Genomic DNA, 24,933 nt, shown 5'->3' with positions numbered 1-24,933 from the left:
AGGTGAAAGTGAATCAATTGGGGATGAATCCAAGGCAAATGTGATAGTAGTTTATGGTATTTGAAACTCAGATAGGTGAAGACCATTTAAAAAACAGACCATTTAAAAAACAGAACAGAACTTTCTCCCCTTTCCTGTTGGAAAGGGGAGAAAGATGGGGGGGGGGGGATTTGTATAACCAGATTATGTGACAAGCTCAAGGTAAGCAAACTTTCTTCCTAATAGATACTGCTTGAATTTGATGAAAAATGGCCCTGTCTATTGGACATTCCACATATTACTTTTTTACATCTAAGAATGTAATGTTTGAATGTGACAAAATGCATGTTTTCAATACACATGTATCATGAAGAGGCACTTGTGAGGAGCTGTGATTGGCTTCAGCCCCGTATTAAGGTTTCACTCACTAGCAAAAACAGATCTGAAATTGTATGTAAGAGAATAGTTGGGACATGACACAAATTTTAAGCAAGCAAAATTATTTATTATATGATAGCTGTAATGATCCTGTTTGTGTGAGTTTGGTGGTGCCCTGTAAGACAAAAGGTATCATGACATCAGTGTAGCTTTTTGTGTTGGGTGAAGCAAACCCGAACTGCAAAATTTGAGAATATTTAGTCACCTTTCCAGCTTTTTGCTTGGGAAGAAAGGTAATTTGTAACTGTTGCTGGTAGCAGTTTTGCTCATTTGTATTCACCGCGTTAAAACTACAGGCTCTGTTTGCTCAGGACTCCCACAGATTTCAGTTTATTCGAGCATTCTGTTATTTCAACAGAAACGGTGTCAGTTTAACAGTTGGGAGTACCAGTTTTTTCAGCAGTCAGATCCAGAGACTGGCAAAGGTGGCAAGTCTCCGTGGCAGTTAATCTAGTTTTAGAGAAGAGTGTGTGTCCTTAGGTTAAGAAACAACATCATCTGGAAGTTGGCCCAGATGTATGGAATGTACGTGCACTCAGAATACACATGGTTTCCACCACCACAATCAAGAAATAAAGCTGTTAATTTTTCTACCCTGTCCTCTGAAAATATGGCAAAGGCATTGCTTAAACAAAGTAGCTTCTGTGCTAGCAAGCTAGAGGCACAAAACAAAATTCCTTAGAATGGTAAAAAGAAAACGGCCCTTGTGGCTTCTATCAGAGAAACTGCATCAGTTCCCATCAGTGTTTCTTAATTAGTTTTCTTACCCCCTGCTGCAAGCGGAGGTCTGGAAGTTGCATTTCTGTCAGGGCAAAGATGTGAAGCCCTTGATCTCTGTTCTACTTCCACCTTTCCCAACGCTTGGTATGACTGATTGATCACCTAACACAGGTCCTTGCTACCTTCTCTGTTGAAGGAGATGAGCCCCTACACAGCACGACTTAAGTGGGTGTTAATTTCCATGGCTCAGCTATGCTTGAAAATATATAGCATCCATTGTCTTACTTTTCACTTATTCAGTTGCCTACCAGTATATTGTATTTACTTATTTATTTACATACATACGTCTTTCTAGGCCACTTTTCTATTCAAAGATTTCAAAGCAGAAATCAGATTTTTTTTAAAAACACCACTATAAAACACTTAAAACATAAAATAAAATACAGGAAGCAGTGAAACATATTGAATAAACCATCAGTAAAAGCCAACAATACAAAGCCAAGACAGTGACTACATTGAAGATCAATAGTCCAGCAAATTATGGCTTGACAATTTGCCAGGGGCATATGAATCTATAGGGCTGGAGGAGACTAAGTGGTACTCTCCAGATGTTGAGAGTACAACTTCTTGCCTACCCTGACTATTGGCCACATTTCTTGGGCTGATGAGAGTTGCATTCCCTCTGGGGGACACCCCATTGGTTACCCCTGCTTGGGCACCCTAACTCTCCTTGCCACTCCCACTGCTTATTCCGTGCAGCTTCCTAGCAGTACGTTGGAAGCCCAACGGGTTGAAGCTGCAGCAATAGCCTCCTGGCAGCAGCACTGCTGCAACTCACCTGAAGGGGGAAGCAGTTGCATAGCATGAGTTGCTGCTCAGAATTTTGTGCCTGGGGCCACCACCCCTCTGCCCCCTGTGCATTAGGAGGAAGGGGAGAAGCAAGGTGGAGGCAAAGTGGTGAGGTCAGGGCTGTCTGGGTGCACCGGTGGGAGCAGCAGATTGGCTCTGCTGGTGCCAGTGTGCAACCCTGACCTCACCACCCCCTTGCCTCTCCCCCTCCCACTTTTGGTGAGTGAGAGCTGTGCTGCTGCTGGGAGGCTATTGCTGCAGCTTAGACCTGTTGGGTGAACTGCTCCGTGGCTCAGCCCAGCATATTGTTAGTATACTGCAGTCGGAGTGGCAAGGAGAGTTAGGGTGGTCTACAATGTAGACTCTACATATTGAAAGAATGCCTATAATTACAGGGGCCATTTGTATTATGTCACAGAGGTTGGTCCTCTCTCTGGAGGGTTATCAGGGGATAGCCCTGTATTTGAAGGACTGCCTGTTTCGAGTCTGGCTTAAAGGTCAGGAAGCGTAAGAAGGAATTTCAGGGGCCTTTCAAGTGCCCATCAATGTTTAACACCTAGACAGCAAACTGAGCAGGCAATGTTCATTTGATCACATTCTTCCCCACTGTGAAATGCATTGCGTTTCTATTAAATTATAGTAATTCTAAATTTGCATCTATAGATTATCAGATGCAGGTTTTATATACATGTGTGTTTTATCCCTCCCTTTCATAGATGCATTTCTTAATTTTAGTCACTGTAAAAGAGGCCACCCTACCTAAAACCCCTGGCAAGGATCAGCTCTCCATTTTACTGTATGCTGGGCAAAATGAATGGAAAAGGGCTTCAGTCTCATTCAGTGATAAGACAGAGCAGGTGGATGACACAAGCAAATGGGGTAAGGAAAAGAAGAACAAGGCAGCAGTAGGGCTGGCATGTTTCACATATCCTAGCTGTATGGACAATATATAGCTCACCACCTGCTTAACCCTTTTTAACTTAGACATTTGCGGTACAATTGTTTTTGCGACTCCTATTCATTCTGGAATTCCTTCTTTTTCTTATGGATCTAGCTTATACTCATGATTCTGAGCTTGTGTTGCACTGAATGGTTAAATTCACTTTCAGTAGCTTCCTTCTCAACTTTTTGTTTGAAGCTGAATCAAATCTCCTTTTGTTTGAAAGAAGCATATGGTTATAACCTTGAATAATTATCTTGGTTTTGAGCTCCTCTCCCCAGCTGGCACTTTGGAAATGGATGCCAAAATGCCGTGGACTTTTCAAGTCGACATGAAGTCTCACAAGCAGACCTATTTCTGTTACATTTCCTGCTGAGTTTTAAAGCCTAAGAAGCTCAAATAGTGTGCATAACTTAGCATCCTCCTGTTGCGTATGCTATGGAACCCAAACGGTACATAGCTTGAAGTCCTTATGCCTGTTTTATACACACCTGTGGGACTAATAACTTGCTGCTCATTAAGCCCACCAACATGCCCCCTGGAACTCATACAGAAAATGTACTGATGCCAAAACATAGCAGTTATGCTATTCCAGCAATCTGTTTCTGGAGCTTTGATGCACATAATAGTGATCTAACTTCCTCCATACCGTCTGTAATATATGATGCCCATTCCAGTTTCAGTAACTTTTCCTGGCATGATCTCTTAACATTTCTGCCAAGGATAAAGTTTGACTTTTCTTATACACTAATTTTTCCGCTTCTGTCCACTCCCAGAAGCCATGTTTCCAGGAGACCCTTGTATCCTATCTCATTCTGATTAATCTTCACCGTATCTCATTTGTAGCCTGAGTTTTGTTTCTTTGAAAACTATTTTTTAACAGTAATGGTCAGGCTAACTTGAAGCTGGTTTTGTAATGTTCGTGAAGGGAACTATTGTTTCCTCAACAAGACGCAGATCACTCATTACATTTTGAAAACTTCAAATGAGGGTATGGGAAACTCCCCATTTCTGTGCATTCAAGGCATGCACAACTGCACATGACATGCTCGAATCACCGTGAACCCAGAAGTGGCACCAAAAGGGGACAAAACAGCCCTAAAAGAGCACAAAACACCATTGAATAAGCCTGCAAACACTGCAAAACAGCAAAAATGGTGCAAAAACAGCGTCTAGCAATCCCATGAGCCTTTGCAAGTGCAATCCTAGGAGCTCTTGCACTGAAATTTGAGGCCTGTGGAGAGTTGGACTTTGAGCAAGGAGGTTTGGAGGGAGTGATTGTGGTGTTTGCGGGTTTATTCAATGGTGTTCCCAATATACACCATTTCACTTAAACACACAGTGCCTCAGAACATAATCCCCACATAAATGGGGAGTTGCCTGTATATTTATTTGACAACTGGTGATCCAGATCATAGGATCACTTTAGATACATTTGTGAAGCTGGGCCTATACTCTCCCTGCTGTTCTCTTCCTGATGGGTGGTTTTTCATACGATTTCACTGCTTATCTTTATATCTTTCAAGAGTGACAGCAGACTTACATAACTTAAGCCCATGATTAGTGAAATGAGGGACTGAGAAGATCTATATGCACATATTGTGCTGGAAATGTGTGTGGAGATCTGTCAGGCTCCTTGACTGTATCTGGGGCAGCTGCTATCCGCTGCTGGTGGTGCCAACTATAATTGCATTGTCAGGGTGCATTAGATGTAATGCACCTGCCTGGCTTGGTGTTGCAGAATGTAAGGCTCTGTGTACCCTCTAGAGGTCGTCTACCAAGATATGTGCTGCTAGATGACATCTGAGAAGGAAATAAAGTCCGTTTCAATATTGATACACACCTAAGGTTGCTAGTGCGCAGCCCATGCTGAAACTGCTACAGTTCGTAGATGGTGGGCATACTTCAGAAAAAGCTTTCCTTTCCTAAGATTTATTTATAATAGTGTCTGGGATCTTTCATGCTGAACCGTGTTTGGAGATGAATATAAGATGTACCTACTCCCAAGTGAAGCCCTTTGCCAGAGAGTGGTTAAGTTTCAAAGAACAACACCGGGCCTGTTGTATTCAGGAGCTGAAGCAGGAGAACTGGCAGAGGGTTGACAGCCCTGACCAATCAAGCAGGTAGAAAACAAATTATACAGAAGGCAGGGTCTTAGTCTTACTGCAGTGCTAGCAACCTCCTTGGGGTACTGTGGAGAAAAGCTCAGAGCTCCTCTGTGTCTTTCTGAGCATGTGTATGAATGGACTGAAAACACGATGTGCCTCTTATTTATATTGGGAACCAGCAGTGGCTGGTCCACACTAGAACTGGTAGGGCGGAACCCTTATGTCCCCCATTTGTATTGTGTACCAAGGATTTTAAGGAATGTAGTTCCATTAGTGAGGAAAGAGCTGATTCCGGAGATGCTGAATCTGGTGATTTCCTTATCAGTGTTACTGGACAGATTAGATATGTAACTCTGAAGTAGTAGTGGTAGTAGTAGTAATAAGAAAGTGTAGTTGTTTATCTGTTTGACATCTGCTGAGAAGGCATTTCACGGGTTGGGTGCCACTACCGAAAAGGCCCTCTTCCTGGTTCCCTGTAACTTCACTTCTCACAGTGAGGGAACCACCAGAAGGCCCTCAGAGGTGGACCTCCACACCTGGGCTGAATGATGGGAGTGGATATGCTCTTTCAGGCAGTGCAAGTAGATAAATAGGTACTGCTGAGGTGGGAAGGTAACTGGCATTTCCGTCCCATTATGCCAGAAGCGGTTTAGTCCTGCTGGCCACATGACCTGGAAAGCTGTCTGTGGACAAACACTGGCTCCCTCGGCCTGAAGCAAGATGAGTGCCACACCCCATAGTCGCCTTTGACTGGACTTAACTGTCTAGGGGTCCTTTACCTTTACCTTTACAGGGTATATTATCAGTTCTGCATCAATACAGATGTTTCAGATCCTTGTGCCTGTTCATGAATGAGCTTGTTCACCTGTGCTATATAGTTTTATTGGAGGCTACCCATAGGTTGGACTGTGATATTTCTTTGAAGTGATGCATGATGGTGTTGAACAGTAGGCTGTGAGGCATTTTCTGAACTGAATTAGCCAGCCTGAATTAGCGTGTGACTTGATGCGTTTAAGTCCTCACCAGAGCTTCATTTCCTAGGGATGCCCCTCTTGGGCATCTGTTGACAGAACTTCACTTCAGCCACTTTGCATAAAGAGGTATCATGATTTATTAATCAATTAATCACAGCATGCTGAGTAGCTGTTCACGGTATTTAAACAGTGAAAATAAAAATGGTTTAGCATATAATAAAGATGTAGTGTAATTAATACAGCCTCCCAACAGTGAACCCTCCTTTCCCCCTCCTTCCTAAGACCTGCTGCACATTTTCTTCCCAGCAAACAAGCATTAGCATTGTGGAATCTATTTGCTTTGGCTGTTGGTTCAGAGTCCTGTCTTTTCTTTCCTCTAAGAAAATCATATTTATCAAAAATATAGAGGTTTCCTTGGAGAACTACAGGAAGTGACCACCACTGTTATTCAGAAGTTTCCAGAAGCATCTGTCTGGTTGCTGTTGAAAACACAATACTGCACTGGATTGGTTGTGATCTCATTCAACAAACAAGTTGATATTCTTAAAAGACAAACATTTTCTTAAGTGTCTTAAAGCAACAGCTAAAAGGCATAAGCTCTTCTTGAGATGGTGTAGAGATACTTAGCTTTCATAGAAATGCGATAGCAGCCTTCCCCAACCTGGTGCCTTCTGCATTTTTTGGACTAAAACACCCATCGGCCCCTGCCAGCACTTAGCTATGGTTTGTTTGAAACAAGCCAATTTCAAACTATGTTTAGTGAAGCTGACTTCTTTCAATAAACCATCATTAAGATGAGCCACATACTAGCTCCATCACTGCCTCTGGGTCTAGGAGTCTTCAGAAACTCAGCAGGTCTTTTGTACTCATAGCTCTTCATGGTGGAGAACATACTCAAAACGTTCCATTTCCCACTTTCATCATAGGACTCGACTCTGTTTTGTTTTATATGCACAGAGTTCTCTGCTGAGGCAGCCCAAATTCTTTTGGTAGCTCTCCTCTTTTCCTTCCATCTCCTCGTGTTGTAGATCTCTCTCTCCTTGGTCTCTAAACCATCTTTGACCTCTTGTCTGCACTTCTCCTCAGTTGCTCCTGCCCACCCCCTCCATCTTCTTCTGAGACCCAGAGAGAATGCTCTTAGATACTGCAAACACTTTAGCTTTCAACCCTCAACTGTTTTGTCAGCTTAGCTGCTGAGTCAAGCAGAGAATGCAAGCATTTGTCAGAATCCTTTCACATCACAGTTTAGAGTTTTGGTGTAATGCTAAACTGTGGTTTACTGACTCCAGAAACCTAAGCTTCTGCTCTCCTCACTGACAAGATGGAGAAGGGACGGGGTGGGAAGAAGCATGTGAGCCCAAGGTTCACCTAGTCTAATTGTTATCATACTAAACTATGGGTAAGCATGATGTCAGAATGCAGCCTTTGTCTCACTATATCATGTCTTGATTTGTACTTGTACTGGTATTTCTTGCATTCCTGCTCTGTTTGTCACATATTCATCTGGGGTGGCGCTGTGGGTTAAACCACAGAGCCTAGGGCTTGCCGATCGAATCTCCGTGACAGGGTGAGCTCCTGTTGCTCAGTCCCTGCTCCTGCCAACCCAGCAGTTTGAAAGCACGTCAAAGTGCAAGTAGATAAATAGGTACCACTCCGGCGGGAAGGTAAACGGTGTTTCCGTGCGCTGCTCTGGTTCACCAGAAGCGGCTTAGTCATGCTGGCCACATGACCCGGAAGCTGTACGCCAGCTCCCTCGGCCAATAAAGCAAGATGAGCGCCGCACCCCCAGAGTCGGTCACGACTGGACCTAATGGTCAGGGGTCCCTTTACCTTTACCTTAGAGTTAATTGTGTGTGCAGGACCCTGTGTGATGGGGTTCATTGTGTGAAGTACACAAGGTTTCATGTATGCAAAATCCTACTGTAGAGCAGGTGATGGACTAGATATTTTGAAAGCTAAGATTTGGGTCTCCTTTAGGATGGTCACTCACATAGCTTCCAAAAAGAAAAATGGGCCATGAGATGGAAGCCAGTTTTTTGTTTGTTTTTTGGCTAGTCTGGCTAGACTGCCCTATCCAAGGGCAGTCTTGATTATCTAGTATTACCAGCAATACAGTGGTACCACGGGTTAAGAACTTAATTCGTTCTGGAGGTCCGTTCTTAACCTGAAACTTTTCTTAACCTGAGGTACCACTTTAGCTACTGGGGCTTCCTGCTGCTGCTGTGCTGCCGCCTCTCAATTTATGTTCTCATCCTGAAGCAAAGTTCTTAACCCAAGGTACTATTTCTGGGTTAGCGGAGTCTGTAACCTGAAGTGTCTGTAACCCGAGGTACCACTGTACTTGATTATTTTGGTGGTAGAAAATGGATTTCTTAAAAAGGTAAATAATGGATAATTTTATTGATAAATTGATTGCTTGATTGATGTACTACCCTTCTTTTTGAAGAAGCCCATTAAGTTTGCACTATATTATGAAATTCAATATTAAAAGACTCTTAATGGGCAGCATTGTATGCTTGGTTTGATCAGTTGACACAACTAATGAACAAAGTACCTCTCCAGTTGTTGTTGGAAGCCAGCCAACTTGACCAATGGTTAGGGATGATATGAACTGAAGCCCAATAACATCTGGAGGACCTCCAGTTCCCAATCCCTGCTCAGAATAAATAATTTCTTTTTTTCTGTGTGAAGTTGAAGTAATCTTATGGGTAATTTTAGCGCAGTTTGAAAATGCAAATGGGAAAGATCTTCATGAGTCAACTCCCAAATGAACGTCTCAGTGGTATTCAAAAATACGACTGCTAATTAAGATCCGGCAGAAGCATGGGGATTTTTATATCCTAATTCTTTTTCACTTGTTAATAAAATGAATTAATAACAACCAGTGGTAGAATTTGGATTTAATTTTTTCCCTATCATCCAATTTTAATTGTCTACTTCTCCCCTCGTTCTCTCTTATTGCTAGGACCCGGCTTTCTCTTCTGCGATTCACGACAAGCTGCAGGTGCCTAACACCACCCGGAAGGCATGGAACGAAAGAGACAACCGGTGCGACGTGTGTGCCACTCACCTGAACCAGCTGAAGCAGGAAGCAATTCAGATGGTGCTGACCCTCGAACAGGCTGCCAACACTGAACATTGCGATGCTTCTCCCGGCTCCCCTCCTCCTCCTCTCCCCAACATCCCCACCTTGGTGGGCTCGCGACATATGGGCAGCCTGCAGCCCAGGGACTGGGCCTACATGTCTGCTCCTTATGCTACATCCAATTATGCTGGCTTTCTGCCTAACAAACTCAGCGGGAAACAGAACAACATAGGGATCGTTAATGGGATAGAGAAGAAAAATGGTTCCTTGGGACATCAGGCAAAGGTCAGTGTACAGATGGCCACCAGCCCCAGCAATGGTAACATCCTGAATTCTGTGGCTATCCAGGCTCATCAGTACCTAGACGGCACCTGGTCCTTGTCGAGAACAAATGGCGTTACTCTGTATCCCTATCAAGTAAGTAGCGTTAGAAAGGACACCCCCCCCCCAAATAAGATCTCTAGAATACTTTGTGGATTTGAGTAATACATATTAAGAAGTTGTATCAACACAATCATATTATTGAACAAGCCGCAATTTACCTCATTTGTAAAAACAGGAAGTCAGCCCCCTCCTCCCCAATCACTCATAACATACAGCCGTATTTCTACAGCCTTTATCTCTGATAACCATCCTGTGGTTCAGAAAATTAACACTGCAAATCATGCCAAAGGACCATGTGCTTCAACAGGCCTACTTGTCCTGAAAAAGCCAGAACAGGGTATTGTTTTATGGCTGGAAGGTTAATAAACATGGACTGTTGAGACTCATTTATAATGGTATCGAAGTCGAAAGTTCAGAGGCACTCTTCCATATTAGAAATCCCGTTTGTAGCAGTAGTAATAATGAAGAGAAATCCTGGTTGTAATAATTATGGTGATGCAAATTGGAGGAACATGATAGTAGAAAAAGGCTCATGTAAGTAATAATCAGAGTAGGGGTTTCCAAGATGAGTACCCTGGCATTTGCATGGTTGATAATGAAGTATAATCCTGCATGAGATATGTGGGCAATTTTATTGTGAGAAGATTTGTGAACTGCTGATGTCTTATCGGCAGTAAAAAAAAAGAAAAAAAAGATGGGTCACACTGTTCAAAATATCTGCAGAATTCATTAATTAGTGTCTAGATACGTTTGTTATGTATCTTTTGGAGAGTATGGTACAATTATAGGATCTATTATGTTGGGAAGGGAATGAAATTGCTGAAGCTATAAAGTAGATGTATTAAAATGATGTAACAGTTAAACAGCCTCACCCTAAAGGTGTTCAGTGGTACAACGTGCCAGGTAAATATGGATAGGTTTGCAGGCTTGCATGGTGGTATGCTTACCCCCTCCCCTCGGGCAGAACTCTTGACAGGAAGAAATGTAACATCCCTGCCGTGGAAAGTTGTAGTTGTGAAATTTCAGCATGCCATGAAGCTGTTAAAAGCATGTTTAGGAACTAAGCTGCCCCCAAAGGTGTTGATCCTGTGCACATGTAATCATTTTTTGTTCACTTTTTCTCTGTTCAAATGGTAACAGTGTGTCTGGGTAACTTTCAAGTTCCATAGCGTAACACTGGGGAACCTTAACTATCCCCTCCCTGGCCACAGTCAACAACAGGACCTTTCCCCCTAATGATAATTGCTGTGGTGGTAGGGATTTTTGTGGAGATCATGGCTGACCGTCCTAATTAACCCCCCCCCTCTCAGTATTAGCTTCCCCCACAAAAAAGAATGCTAATGTGCATTTAACATAACATCACTAAGCCTAACCTGAGGCTTTTATACCGTTGTTGTTGTTGTTGTTGTTGTTGTTGTTGTTGTTACTGTTACTACTACTACTACTACTACTACTATTATGCCACCCTGCATCCAAAGATCACAGGGCAATTTACAGTATAAAACCACAAAATCCATTTGCTATACAAAATCATGCTACAGGCTATATCTGAGAAATGCTGAGCTAACGGGACCAGGAATAAAAAATAATCTCATTGGATAAAGAGCATAGCAGTTCCAGGAGTGGGTTCATTGCCCTTTGCATCATCGTTTGTCAGGCTGATGCCCAGGAACAAGAGCTGTAGCCCTGGCTAGACTTAATGGCTCCCCGACGTGGGCATCTCCCCTTTGTAAATTAGCTTTCAGTTAGATAGTCTAGACAGCCTGCCAGAAATGGTTGACTGCTTTGAAGCCTGATCTTATTTTTCCTTCTGATTCTCTGCCTCTCAGAGAAGAGGAAACCTTGGCATCATAATGGGATGCTGAACTTGGAGGCAGGCTTGCATATTGAGAAGGACACTTCTTGTCAGCAAGATGCAAAGGGTGTAGTTCAAGTTCATGGTAAATAGTTCCCAGCTGCCTATTCTTGAAGTGGCCCCTGTGGATGTGCCATTAGCAGCAGCTTCATCTGTATTAGTTAGCGGGTGATAAAATTCTGTTCCAACCATTTGGCACCGTGTAGGACAGTATGTGTGAAGAGGAAAGGAATAGCTGGGTAAACCCAGCCAGATGGGTGGCGTAGAAATAATAAATTATTATTATTATTACATATTGCACAGCTGTCCCGCTATGGTCTGCAGTTGTTGGACTGTTGTTGTTGTTTAGTCGCTTAGTCGTGTCCGACTCTTCGTGACCCCATGGACCAGAGCACGCCAGGCACTTCTGTCTTCCACTGCCTCCCGCAGTTTGGCCAAACTCATGCTGGTAGCTTCGCGAACACTACCCAACCATCTCGTCCTCTGTCGTCCCCTTCTCCTTGTGCCCTCCATCTTTCCCAACATCAGAGTCTTTTGCGTGCTGAGGTCCCCCAAACACCCCTACCCCAATAACTCACACATCACACATAATTTTTGTTTAAGGTTTTTGGCATAATTTTGGCCACAACTTTATTCAACATACAAATTGTGAGTGGTTGCTTAGGCATTGGTTATGACTAGCTGTCCCGTCCCCCCCCCCCCCCGCCTTGGGGACAGCACTGACTCCCGGATTCCAGCGGAAGCCAGTGTGGAGGAACAAGATCAGGGATAACTGGAGCTGCGACACAGACCCTCAGCTTCTCCCCGCATGCTTCTAGGGGCTTACACGGCCCAAACCCGATTCCAGGGGTTTGGACGAAAGGATGGTAAGCCCCTGAATTCCTTTAACGGAATTCCCATGCAGCAGCAGCTCTGGAGGCGCAGGCACAGCCAATCCATACCCCTCCACCAACCAATTTAAACCAATGCCTAACCACCAACCTTACAAGTTGTGATGATTTGCTACACAGTAGGCGAAAACCAGATGGCACACACTAATCAGCCAAATAGAAAAATTCCTACCAGGCCCCCGCATCAAAATGGACGACCCCGTGACAGGCATAGCAAGGTCAAGGCGCAAGCCCAACAAGGGCGGGCGGGCGGGCGGGCGGGTGATCCGATGCCCACAGCGAAAGAGAAAGCAACTCGCTGTGGGCCTTACTTAAATATCGTCTGATCCCACCCCCAAATTGGCAACATACAAATTGCCCCAGCAGCAACACAACCAATCCTCACCAGGCCCCTTCCTTCGATTCTGCCTGGCAATTATAGGGTGCTTGTCTGGCCCCAGCCGCAACACGTGCTCTCCTTTAATGTGAACACGCTTTCCAGGGAGTCTTCTCTTCTCATGAGGTGGCCAAAGTATTGGAGCCTCAGCTTCAGGATCTGTCCTTCCAGTGAGCACTCAGGGCTGATTTCCTTAAGAATGGAGAGGTTTGATCTTCTTGCAGTCCATGGGACTCTCAAGAGACTCCTCCAGCACCAAACCTTGATCATTAGCTGAAAGTTGTTAGACTACAGTTTCATTCACCTCTGACCCATTGGCCATGCCAGCTGGGTCTGATGTTTTCTTAGTTAGAGTGTGTTGATGATAGCATCAGGTTGCAGGTTCAATCCCCATATGGGACAGCTGCATATAGGGAGTTGGACAAGATGATCCTTAGGGTCCCTTCAAACTCTATAATTCTATGATAGTCAAAAAGTTTTGGGACACCATTTTGATTTCTCCTGCTTTACATGTCTATCAGCGTACTCACAGTTGGGACCCCTGCTTCATGTAGGGTCCTCAGTTATATAGAAGACAAATGTGATATGCAGGCACATCTATACACTTTCTAGTCACACCTGTGACGGGGTGTCACTATTTTTCAGCTTTAGTTATTTATCTGTAACTTGGAAATAATTGTAATCAAATATGATCAAGAAGACAAAGATGCTAAAAGAATTTGCAGTTTCAGGATGCAGTACATATAAATTAAAAACTTTATTCACTTTTATGTATTTGTCACTGAATTTACTGACAACCGTTCGTGCTAGAAAAACAAGGATCCTTTATATTGTCTCTTTAATATTCCTTTAATGAAGTACACATATTGTTGCTCTTTCTAACATACTTAAACGGTAACTCCCAGTTTTTAATGCACTGTTTCAAGGAAAACAAAGGCTTATTGAAGTCAGTGGAAAAAATCTCTTTACAGCCCTAGATCCCTGGAGTGTAAGGATGTGTTGCTAAACCCACACACCCAGTTCCCCCCTCCCCTGTTTCTTTTTGCAAACAAGTAGGAGGAACATCAGCAAAGGAATCATCAAATATACTCAGTGCATCCAGAAACTTCCAGGACTTGCTATGTGTTTGGGAAGCAAGGTAGATTTATCGTAACAGCCTACTGGGGCCATTGTTGTACTTCAAATACAGCTTGCAGAGGTAGGATTATAAAAAAGGAATAAAACAAAAACTGATGGCAGCTTCTTGCATGTATATTTAGGTACAGACACCCAAGCACAAAATACACATGTGCTGTTGCATCAGTTGTGAAGGGCACATGTGGGTATTTGCAGTCCACAAGAAAGAGATGGACACTGGGTCTTGGCTCCAACATTTATTTGAGGACCAATGCACAATTGGTAATTGCAACACTTAGCATGGCAGGGAAGTAACAAGATCCCCTGGGCTGGATTCCATTAACCCTCTGTGCTTGCAGAACCAGCACAAGGTTTTTGACTGGTGCAATGGGGCTCCTTCCTCTTCTCCTCTGTGCTCCCTGTGCCTCACCCCAAATAGTCTGGACAGGGAGGGTGGGGCAGGATGAGAGGGAAGGTCTTTCTATCTGGGAAGCCGAAATGCTTGCACTGAGGAATGATCAGAAGAGTGTGGCACTGAGTGGTTTTTGCCTTACCCCCACAAGGGACTTGCTTGGTTTTGCTGCCCTTCAGACAGTCCACTCACATGCTCCTGCAGCCTGTGGTGAAGCGGAAATCCTCCCACTGGTTTCCTCCCAGGGCTTCTAGGAGTGTAAACGGCATATGGTTGTAAATCGCTTTGTAACTTAAGATGACTGGAAGTTAAAAATAGTAATATATAGCTACATTCTTCTGTTGATTGCCAGAATTTCATAAACCATTTCATCATCTTTTCCCCCTGGCTCTTTAGCGACTGCTGTTCTTCTTAAGAAATTGTTCATATTTATATAGCAAGTAAGGAGTGTGTGTGTTGTGTCCCCACCCCGGCAACCATTTATAGAGGCACTGACCAAAATATAGTTTAAAATTAAAATTATAGTTTAATATTAAAATTATAGTTTAATATTAAAATTAGCTATAATGGTTTAAATAAGATCTGTTGTGAACCTGGACAATCCGACCACCGTCACCCATGTGCTGGTAACCTCCAGGCTACTTCAGTGTGATGGTGCCCGTGAGGTTCAGAAGCTGCAGCTGGCGCAAAATGCAGTAGCTTGACTGCACAGTGGGGCAGGAGATTGCTAACACATTGCCCCACTGTTGTAACAACTGCACTGGCTGCCAAATAGCTACCCGCGTAAGTTCAAGGTACTGGTTTGGGTGTCTAAAATCCTGTACTGTGTGGGACCAGGACACCTGAAAGATAATCTTGCCCCCATATACTCAAATGTTTACTGTGTTCTGAAGGTGAGACCTTCTTGCAGGTACCATCTTATCTGCTGGTGCATTCCACACAATGTAGGAATCAGGCTTTTAGGATGTCCTTTAGTATTAGATGGGCACTATCTCTTGCTGTTTCAGCAACTACTGAAGACCTGCTTATTTCAACAAGTCTCTTAAGTTGATACCTTTCCCAGTCTGCATCTGTATTGGAATTGTTTTTCAGACATTTTCATTATTTTATCACTTGTTGCTTTGCTGCCCTGGGCTCCTTTGAGAGGAAGTGAGGGGTATTAATAAGTAAATAAATAAATAGCTCCTGCAATCAAATAAATTGGGGGCAGGGTGGTGGAATTTCTGCCGCTTCCTCCTTCCACTTTCAGTCTCCACACCCTATGCTATACCATCCACAAAGGTTTGCCAGTCTCAAGGAAGAGGTTTTTAAGGAAAGTACAGAGGTTTGCAAGAAAGTGTTCTTCACGAATGTGAATCCTATTCTGTCCACAGGCAGAAATTATGGGTTTTTGAAAAAGGTTTCTGGCCCTACTTGTCAGCTGTCAGCCATCAGGTCACTAAGCAGTGGTGGTAATGCATGTGCGAACCAGCTTTTAGTCAAAGAATATGATTTCCTCGTTGGTTAATTTTTCCACAGATTGACAAAAAGGAAAATAATAATAAAACATAGATCCTAGTCTGACTTTCTTACACTCACTTATTGTTTGGGGGGGCGGAATCCCTCTTGGCAGCCTACTAGTCTTTTTTAAAATAAAACATAAAATAAGTAATGAATAGCTTTGGTGGGGTCATAAGTCATCAACTGACCTTCTTACCATGAAGTCATCAATTGAGCTTGTGTATTACAGTAATTGGCTAATTATATCTGACTTTCAAACTAATAGTCCGGTTGTGTCCTTTTTTCTTTCTTTATACTATGAGGGGAAGTTGGATTCCATACTAATTGTATTATTTTATTTTTTTACAATCACTCTGGAGTGATTTGATCTCACATGACATTTTTATGCATGGCTTCATGACCCTGAAATTATTCGTTTTCCCTTCACTATACCAGACCAAACAAGGGAAGTGAGAGGAAAAGAGTATCCCAGCAACTGAAAAGAGCTAAGGAGGCTTATCCTGTGAGTATGAGAGCCCCATGACTCTGCTGTGATGGGAAGAAGCAATCTGTGAGCTCTTAAAAAAAAAAAAGTGAGATAATCCTTTAATATAAGTGCATGACATGAGATCACAATTAGTAAGGATTTGGATTCTTGACTTTATCCAGTCTAGTTTGTTCTATAATATGAAACCGTCTCCTTCCTGTGAGACTATCTAGAATAATTTGGGCCAGGGAAAGCTATTGCCAAGGGCAAGCAACTCTTAAAATTTAGCGAAGCCGTGTAGCTTTCCTGATGGAAAGTGGCCACCACATCATCCTGTAAAGAGCAATTTACCACAAGAAGTTTGAAGCAGTCCCATTGCTACAACTTTGGATATATGCAGTACAGTTCACTTCATAAGTGGTTAGAGAACTTTTGGTTAACTTTTCCCTCTTAATTAAATTATTTAATTCAAGTCTCTTAGAATGAAAAGGGAGATAAATGGGCCCTCACTAATTGAGCTATTTCCCCCTTCATCTTTGTTTTCCTCTTGAGACAAGGACATATTGTTTAGGGATACACACACAAAGTGTTTCCAGAATGACCCAACTTACTGAGTAAAGAAAGAGAGCAAGAATACCTGAGGTGCTCTGACCATGCAGGCAAATGTGAAGACCTGCCAACTTCCACTTAAAATAACATTTGAGCATTGATTTCTCCGCATTGCATTTGTTGTGCTCAGTTTCAGCTTCACTTATCTGATGAAGTAGACCCCTGTCCACAGAAGCTTATGGCATAATTAATGTGTTAGTCTTTTAACAGAAGAAAGTGGTTAACAAGAACAATCCAAATTATTTTGCTTTTTATTATAAATTTAGGAATATCTGAATAAGTGCAAAAATTAAAATACCACTGTGGCTTTATTTATTTTAGTTTAACTAAGGTGATGTTATAGTTTGACTACTACCGCTCAGTCTTGAACACCCCCTTCCTGAGTGAAGTGCCGGTGAGGGTGATGGTGATTCAGCAGCAGACACTTTTTGGGGAAAGTAATTTACCTGGGTCCCTTCCAGTCTGGGATCACACCTGTGTTTAGCATGGACAGAAGCTTTGTTGAAGGAGAGCTGTCCGAAAGAATGTCCTTAGTAGGTTGTGTCCTGAATATCTCTCTTGATTTAAATATAAAGTTGATAGACATCTGTGCTTATTCATTTATTAACACTTTTCATCTTGTCATTCAACAATTAAGGCCTCAGAGGTGGCTCCCAACTATAACTAAAATACAGAATTACTATAGCGAGCTAATATGTGAAGTCTCTGGCTCACATATCTCCTTTGCTACAAACTTATTTGGTAGCCTTGGGCAAGCTACTCTTTATAACCTCAGTGTTATATTATTTATTTCCATCCTTTTAGAAGGCAGGTTTCTAGTCTCTTCAGTGGCAGCCTCATTAAGAAGCTATCTTTGATTTTATCAAAATATAATTTCTTATATAATTTGTTTATTCTCTTCATAAACAATCATCAGACCACTTATAGGCCCCTTATCTTCAGCACTGACCATCATTCTGTATTGGGTAATATACAATAATGTAATGTGTGAAACATCCCTTAGTCTGAGTAGGTCTAGTTCAGGGTTTCTGCCATAAACTGACTTTATGGAAGGTATGAATGACATGAATGAAGAATGCCATTTGACCAGCTGCTTCTAAACTTTATACCCGCACTGATTGTATTTTCCCAAAGAGCATATAGAGGTTACACATGGCCAGAGGTGATGAAGAATCACTCCAGGATAATGGAACGACATTAAATGCAACTATCTGCTATAAGACAGAATGAGATGGTGCATCACCTTTCACAGCCATCTCACGTAGCTGGTTATCCCCAGAAGAGTTCAAAGATTCAAGAACAGAGGCTAATGACCTGTCACCTTTGAAAGTGTTAGACTGCCGGTCATGCTTAAGGTCACTAGGAGTTCTCGGCTGAACATCTGTAACCTTGATTCATAAAGAGAAAGGGAGAGAGAGAGAGAGACAGGAAGAGAGAAAAGAAGAAGAAACCTCTGTTTTAATCATTCAAGTCTCCTCATGTAGATAAGCCTGCACTTTTAATAAATATTTTAAAAGAATACTAGGTGATCTACATTTGAAAGGAAAATAATAATCAAAAGAGTGACCTTTTCTAATTCAGGAAATACTGGATTTCTGAATATGTTCTGGCAAATTAAAGCTCTAGTATTCATGTAAATGTTTTATATTGAACGGCTTATCCTGTTTTTTGCGCATACTGCATTCTGAATGCTTAATATTCAAAATTAATATATGAAGAGACTGAACTGTAGCAGACAGAATTTGTCTGCCAGATAGCCGGAGGTAACGAATATTTATGACTTCTAGAATATATGCACACGTACATACGTACATACACACACACACACACACACACACACACATAAGGTAAGTGTAGGACGGTTGACAAATTAAAGGGAAAAATAACCACCTTGCTTTTGATTGAGTAAATTCATATTTTAGTACCTCAGTATATGAGGCAGCACAAGATAAATAATGAATCACTAGACTAGACTTGATAAGACTAGGCAAGAAAACACCAAAACCTTTATCATTTGGAAACCTTACTCATTTGTCCTAGTACAGAAATCTGCTAATGCTTCAGCTCAGAGGTGCCAACATGGGCCCCAGACTGTGGGTGCCCAGCGGCACGCGTGTGCAACTCAGTCTCCAGCTTCCACTGCCACTGCTCTTTGCCACCACTGCGGCTGGGCCAGGGCCTCTGCCATGGGATCTCTGCAGCTGTGGACACAACGGGGGCAGATATGGATATGGTACTCTGCCACCCCACCCCTGCCACAGCTACCAGGCTAAGACCTCTGCTACGAGGCCTCCACTGAGGCCCACCACAGCTGCAGGTGCACCCTGGAAGCACGTCCGTGACAGGCCCAAACAGAGGACCTGCAGCAGAGGTGGAGGCCCTGGACTAGCCACCACTGTGGTGCCAGAGAGCCAGCAAAGGCAGCTGGTGGCAGGTGAGGCTGAGCAGTGTGCGCATGATGTGATGGCCAGACACCCACAGTAGAAATTTTGTGGATGCCTAGGCGCCCAGGGCCCCCCAAAGATGGTGCCAGTGCTTTAGCTGATTTCCATGTTGGACTGACCAGGTAGCATGAATAATATGAGGATGGTGCTATTGTAAGGCTCTTTACTCCAACACCTGTAAACCTCTTTCAGCGATAGCCCTTTCATTGGGGAGAGTGAGACAGACAGCTCAGGCAGCTGCTCCTGGAAAATGCCAGTGAGATGTTGGAAGACAGGGTTTTGTGCCCTCGTGTACCATGACATTGCCTTGTCTCTAGTGTTGAAGTATGATTTAGCTGCCAGTCTATTCAGGCTCTGTAAATAGATTTATTTATTTTTGCTGAGGGGACAGGATCTTTTTCTTTCCTGAGGTGGCCCTGACATCTGAGAAACTATGGAGGTTTAAACAAACTTGGCTAGGTGATGCCCAGTACAATAATGTGGTGTTTCTGTGTGCTCTGGCTTCCATCATAGTGTTCCGTTGCACCAGAAGCGGTTTAGTCATGCTGGCCACATGACCTGGAAAACTGTCTGTGCACAAATGCCAGCTCCCGTGGCCTGAAAGCGAGATGAGCGCCACAACCCCATAGTCGCCTTTGACTGGACTTAACCGTCCAGGGGTCCTTTACCTAATGTGCTAGATAGACTTAATCTAATGCCAAACTAATGTCTTCAGTCATGGCAACCCCCCCCCAAAAAAAACCCCTTATTTAAAATAAAACTTGAATGCAGGTCATAGAGTTCAAAGAAAGCACTTTCCCTATATTATGGGCATCCAGATAACGCTATAGAAAACTGCATAAGCATATTTCAGAATCTGCTGTAGTAGGCGATGGAATGAATTTGTTCTGTTTGGTCCTATTCAGAGCGTGTCATGAAAATATTATTGGTAGCGTGCCTACAGTAGTGTATCTTAACCAAGTCTGTGCTGCAGCATATTTGCCACATTCAAATTTCAGAAAAACTGCAGGCACAAAATAGAATTATGATATTTAAGAAGTGATACCAGTCACCTTTTAAATTACCTATGCACCCCCTAGACTTGTGCATTTTGGTGAGATAAGGAGGCAAGGTAAGGCAGCCCTATTTAGGGAAGCTTTTAATGTTTAATAGATTATTGTATTTTAATATTCTGTTGAAAGCTGCCCAGAGTGGCTGGGGAAACCCATCCAGATGGGTGGGGTATAAATAATAAATTATTACATTATTATATAAAGGTAAGATGCAGCTGTCCTTATCCATGAACCCCTTCCCATGAATAGCAGTAGGCTTTATATGTGAATGGGATGAATATGTAACATGGCTCCTTCTCTCATTTCTGTTTGACCCTAGTCATTAACCAGAGAAGAAGCAACTGCATGAGTTTGCTTTTGCTCCCTTTTGGAAAGGATTCTGCTCTAACCACTCATTGCTATTGGGTTATGGAAGCAAAGGGGAAGAATACTCTTGCACCTCCACCAGCAAAGCAGCTGCCGCTGTGCAGGCAATAATAACCCCAAGGGAAAATCAGCCTCGCCACAGCAGGATGCCACTTCCTACTGACATCTCCCCACCTCATTCCGGCATTGTCAAATTGTTCTCCCTCCTCACTTTTCTGTATCCTCTTCTCCATTTTTCCACCTTGGCTTTTTTGCTTGTTTGTCTATAAACCCAAGTCTCTCTCTGTGTGTGTTTTAAACTGATGTGAGTTTGAAAAGTGAGATAAAATATATTAAGCTGAAATTAATAGATTGGAAGTGCCTGGATTAAGATCTGTTTCAGTTTTCTGATAAATCAAGAGGATTTTCATTCAGATATTTCTGGACTAGGAAGCCATTCAGACCAACAAAGCTATTTGCCTTGGCTGAGCAGCATGGCCAGCTAAAAGCCTACAGCTTAAAAAGCAGCTTTCCATATCCAGACTTCTTCCTCTGAATGTCACTGATGAACATTTGACAGGGCTGTAGTTTATTTGCTTAATCCAATGATGATTTTGGGGTGGGATTAGATGTTAAACCAGGAGATTAAGTTGTTGTTCTCATATAAAGAAGGTCTCTGTGATTTTTTTTCCAAGGTGGGGAAAGGGCCTTTGTTACCTGCTGTCTTACCTGGTGACCTTGTCAGTTACCACAGGTGCCTACACCCTGGGTAATAATAATCCTAAATGCCTTGAAGCAATGTTAGCGGCTGAGGCTTAACTGAAGCTCTTGATTATCTCCCGAGAATTGTATTGCACTTCGGAGGCTGCTTTAAACATTGGCAGAAACCAGCTCATCTGTATCAAGTTTGTACTGGAAAGAAAAGTCAGCAGTAGGAGACACCTGGCCAGATAGTGGATAGTAATTAGGGTACCAGAGAAAGGAGAGCGTAAAAAAATGGCTTGGTGAAGTGGTGGATTTAGCGATGAATAAAACTCTCAGCAGAGAAACAAAAACCTATGACCTTAATACTACCCACTACTAATACCAGCTAATGTGGAATGTGTCCATAGCTTTTATAGCCCGAAGAAGAGTTTCTGTTTATTTAAAGAGGATGAGCTTACTCCTATAGTGCTGTGTATTTCTGTCTCAATTCATGTGTTGACTCAAACAAAGGTACATTCATTTGCCCAATGATACAAACAGATATGTACCTCTGGTTTCACAAACTCAGCCATTACCCTTCTGTGTTCTGGCTGATTTTTGGCTATAGAATGCCCTCCCTATGGAGGCTTGCGTGCCACCCGCTCTGGTGTCACCTAGGCTACCTGGTAACTTTTGATTTTACCAGGCCTTTTAATTGGGTCTGTTTGTAGAGTTTAGATTTGCTGCTTTCTTTAGATTTGCTGCATTTGGTATGCTCTTTGTATGCCTTTTAATTTATTTGGTACTTCTGTTGTTTTTGTTGTTGGTGGTGGTAAGCCACTCTTGGAATCTGTTTGAAGAGTAAGGTATAAATCCCCATAAAAGATAAGTAAATAAAAATGAATAATGTTCCCATATACGGTACTTTTTCATCTCATACTCATGTCCAATTCTTCACATGGGATGCATTCTGAATGTGTTTGCCCTTGGCTAGAATAAACACACTTGACAAATTTAAGTGATGGTGACCTTTCCGATTTTGTTTCACCATTTGTGGCCAACTAATATGTATTTTGTCAATGTGTGTGCCTTTCACTATATGTTCCTGAGGTTTTTGGATGTCCCTATTCTTATCCAGACCAAGGAGGATGTTCCCTGATTGTCCACACGTTATTTTGCTGTTCTGAATTTGCTAGTTGAAGTACCTTGGAAGTCAAACAGAATCCATTCCAGAAGTCCGTTTGACTTCCAAAATGTTTGGAAACCAAATCACTGCTTCTGATTGGTTGCAGGAAGCTCCTGCAGCCAATCAGAAGTTGCGGAAGCCCCATCAGACGTTTGGGTTCCAAAAGAATGTTCGCAAACCAGAACAATCACTTCCGGGTTTGCGGCGTTCAGGAGCCAAACTGTCTGAGTTCCAGGGCGTTCAGGATTCAAGGTACGACTGTACCCTCAACAAAAAACAGGTATTTCTAATGCAATCTGCATTCCTACAATGAGAATATAGCCCACAATATACAATTTACACTGAACTAGCTTTCATGCTCGTCAAGAAATTTACTGTGCAAGTAAACACTTAAATTAAATTGTTGCAGGAATGAACTAAAGTTGAAGACAGTGCCACTTCTGCAATTAATACGAATTAGATCCGATTAGTAGAATTTAGTCATTGCCTCTGATAACACGTTTCTTTGCCATCAAATCTAGATTGTGCTGGAATGTTTTTAATTACATCTATTGTAAATCTGTTCCATATTCCCAGTTGGCCAATTAATTTAATCTTCTTGTTTGTTCATGGAAATATATAAGAGTATCAGTTCAGGAGAAATACATGGGTATGACAAGATTCTAAGAACAGCTTTCAAACACCGCTTTTCTTAGGAACAGACATAAATGCAAATTACTGCCCTCCAGATTTAGTTTACACAGTGACTTGCAGCACTCCAGTGACTGGAAATTGCATACACCCCATAACCAAATTATAAGTAGGAACGGAAAATATTTATGAAACAAAATGCATGAAGTGTAATGGTCGATGATGTTACTTGTGTGTAAGCGATTAACATGTATGTTTTAAAAATATAAATAGCAACAGGGAAGCAGAATCATGCCCAGGGAGTGAGGGACATCCCAAGATCTGTGTGCATGCTCAGATGCACATGTAGCGAGCTTGGTTCATTTCAGCGGTAGAAGGTGGGCCATTGTGGATGGAAGAGCTCAATGTGGCCCCTGCTCTGCATTGCTGAGTTGCAATGACTTAAGTTTAAGAATAGCAGCAAAACATAACCCTGTGGAAATTGCCTTTTGGATATTCTCACAGAACTGAATGGGTTATATTCTCATGGTTAGATTACTATGTGGGGCTACCCTTGGGGTTGTTCCAGAGGTTGCAGCTGGCGCAGAACATGGCAGCTAGGTCGCTTGTGGGGGCAAACTACCACCAGCATAAAGCACCGCGTTTGCAGGATTTGCAGTGGATGCCAGTTTGCTACTGGGCCAAGTTCAAGGTGTTGGTGCTAAGTCCCAATACAGCTAAGGACCAAGTTACTTGAGAGCGAGCCTTATCCCTTATCTTCTTCTCAGCAGTCTGCAGGGAGAGTCTCTCTTGCAAGTTCCAAAGATCTCAGAAGCTTTCTCTGCAGTAGCTCGGAGCAGGCGTTTCAGTGTGGCTGCCCCTCTTCTGTGGAATAGCATTCCTATCAATCTCTACACTTCCCAGAAACAGTTGAATACATTTTTGTTCTGACAGCTGGACAAATGGGTCTTTACCAGAAGTGTCAACTTGTTAGGGTTTTAGACTTTTTTGAAATGTATTGGTTGTTTTTGTATTTTCGGTGGTTTTACGTATAAATTGCATTGAGATTGAGAAGGTGATTAATAAATTAATTCATTGTAATAATAGTGGTGAATATCTCAGAGTCGCTTTTCTACAGAACCCAAGCCCATGTGAACTGCCACTATGGCAGTCTGAAAGGAGAAGCACCTTCCTAGGACTGGTGAGTTAATTTTGCAATCTGGGTTTCTTTGCCTTTTCTTGATTTGGAAATATATGCGACTTACAAATACCTCCTTGCAAGTGTGCTCCTAAATTAGTTTTTCATATGCATTTAACTTTGGAGTTTTACATCTGTAGACACTTAGAAGAATCTTGGGCTAAGGGTGAAATTATCCAAAATACTTAATTTGCTTTTTCAAAGGAGAAACCAAACTAGCCAGCTCTAGGATTGTTCCCCCTGCCTGCTTCTGATTGTTGCTACTGAAGTGGTATACTGACTGATGTGCCCCAGGGCAACATCACAAAACATGACATTATGCTGGCACTGCAGGTGGATGTGTGCCAGCAACAAACGTTCAGAACTGGATTGCTATAGCATCTCAATTTCACCTAAAGTCGGTGCAATGTTGGCTCCTGCTGGAGTGCTTTGAGTATTGAACTGTAAATCACTTAAACATTTCCCCTTTTTGCATCTTCTTCTTGTGCTGGCTATCGAGGACTCTTTTGCTTTGAGTCTTTTAATCAGTGAACAATAAATTCCAGTTGAGAGAATCGAGTCAGTCTCCTTAATGTTCCCAGCAGGCCCAGTGCCCTAAGGGAGAAAGCAGGAATGCAACATGTCTGGCATTCAGATGTTTTAGTGAAGATAGATTATGATGGTCTGTGCAGATATAAACAGGAAAGCTTGCGTACAGTGCAATAAGACCATGTT

At 42.6% G+C, this 24,933-nt stretch overlaps 1 protein-coding gene across 5 annotated transcripts in view; it reads left to right on the top strand.

Annotated features, from left to right (window-relative positions):
• The window catches only part of KIF26B (kinesin family member 26B), a 273,118-nt gene that overhangs the window by 81,490 nt on the left and 166,695 nt on the right, over positions 1 to 24,933 (top strand). For 3 of the 5 annotated variants that reach the window (XM_083432076.1, XM_083432079.1, XM_083432078.1), the window contains one exon: positions 8,974 to 9,510. In XM_083432076.1, the coding sequence (XP_083288202.1) occupies positions 8,974 to 9,510 (537 nt within the window). Of the gene's footprint in view, positions 1 to 924; positions 943 to 8,973; positions 9,511 to 24,933 lie in introns of those variants that run through there. The other 2 variants (XM_083432080.1, XM_083432077.1) reach the window with 2 other exon arrangements.

The sequence above is a fragment of the Podarcis tiliguerta genome (genome assembly GCF_965153285.1).
Source record: "Podarcis tiliguerta genome assembly, chromosome: 3".
Lineage (NCBI taxonomy): Eukaryota > Metazoa > Chordata > Lepidosauria > Squamata > Lacertidae > Podarcis > Podarcis tiliguerta.
The sequence above is the reverse complement of the archived record's forward strand: the minus strand, read 5'-3'. Positions and strand labels throughout refer to the sequence as shown.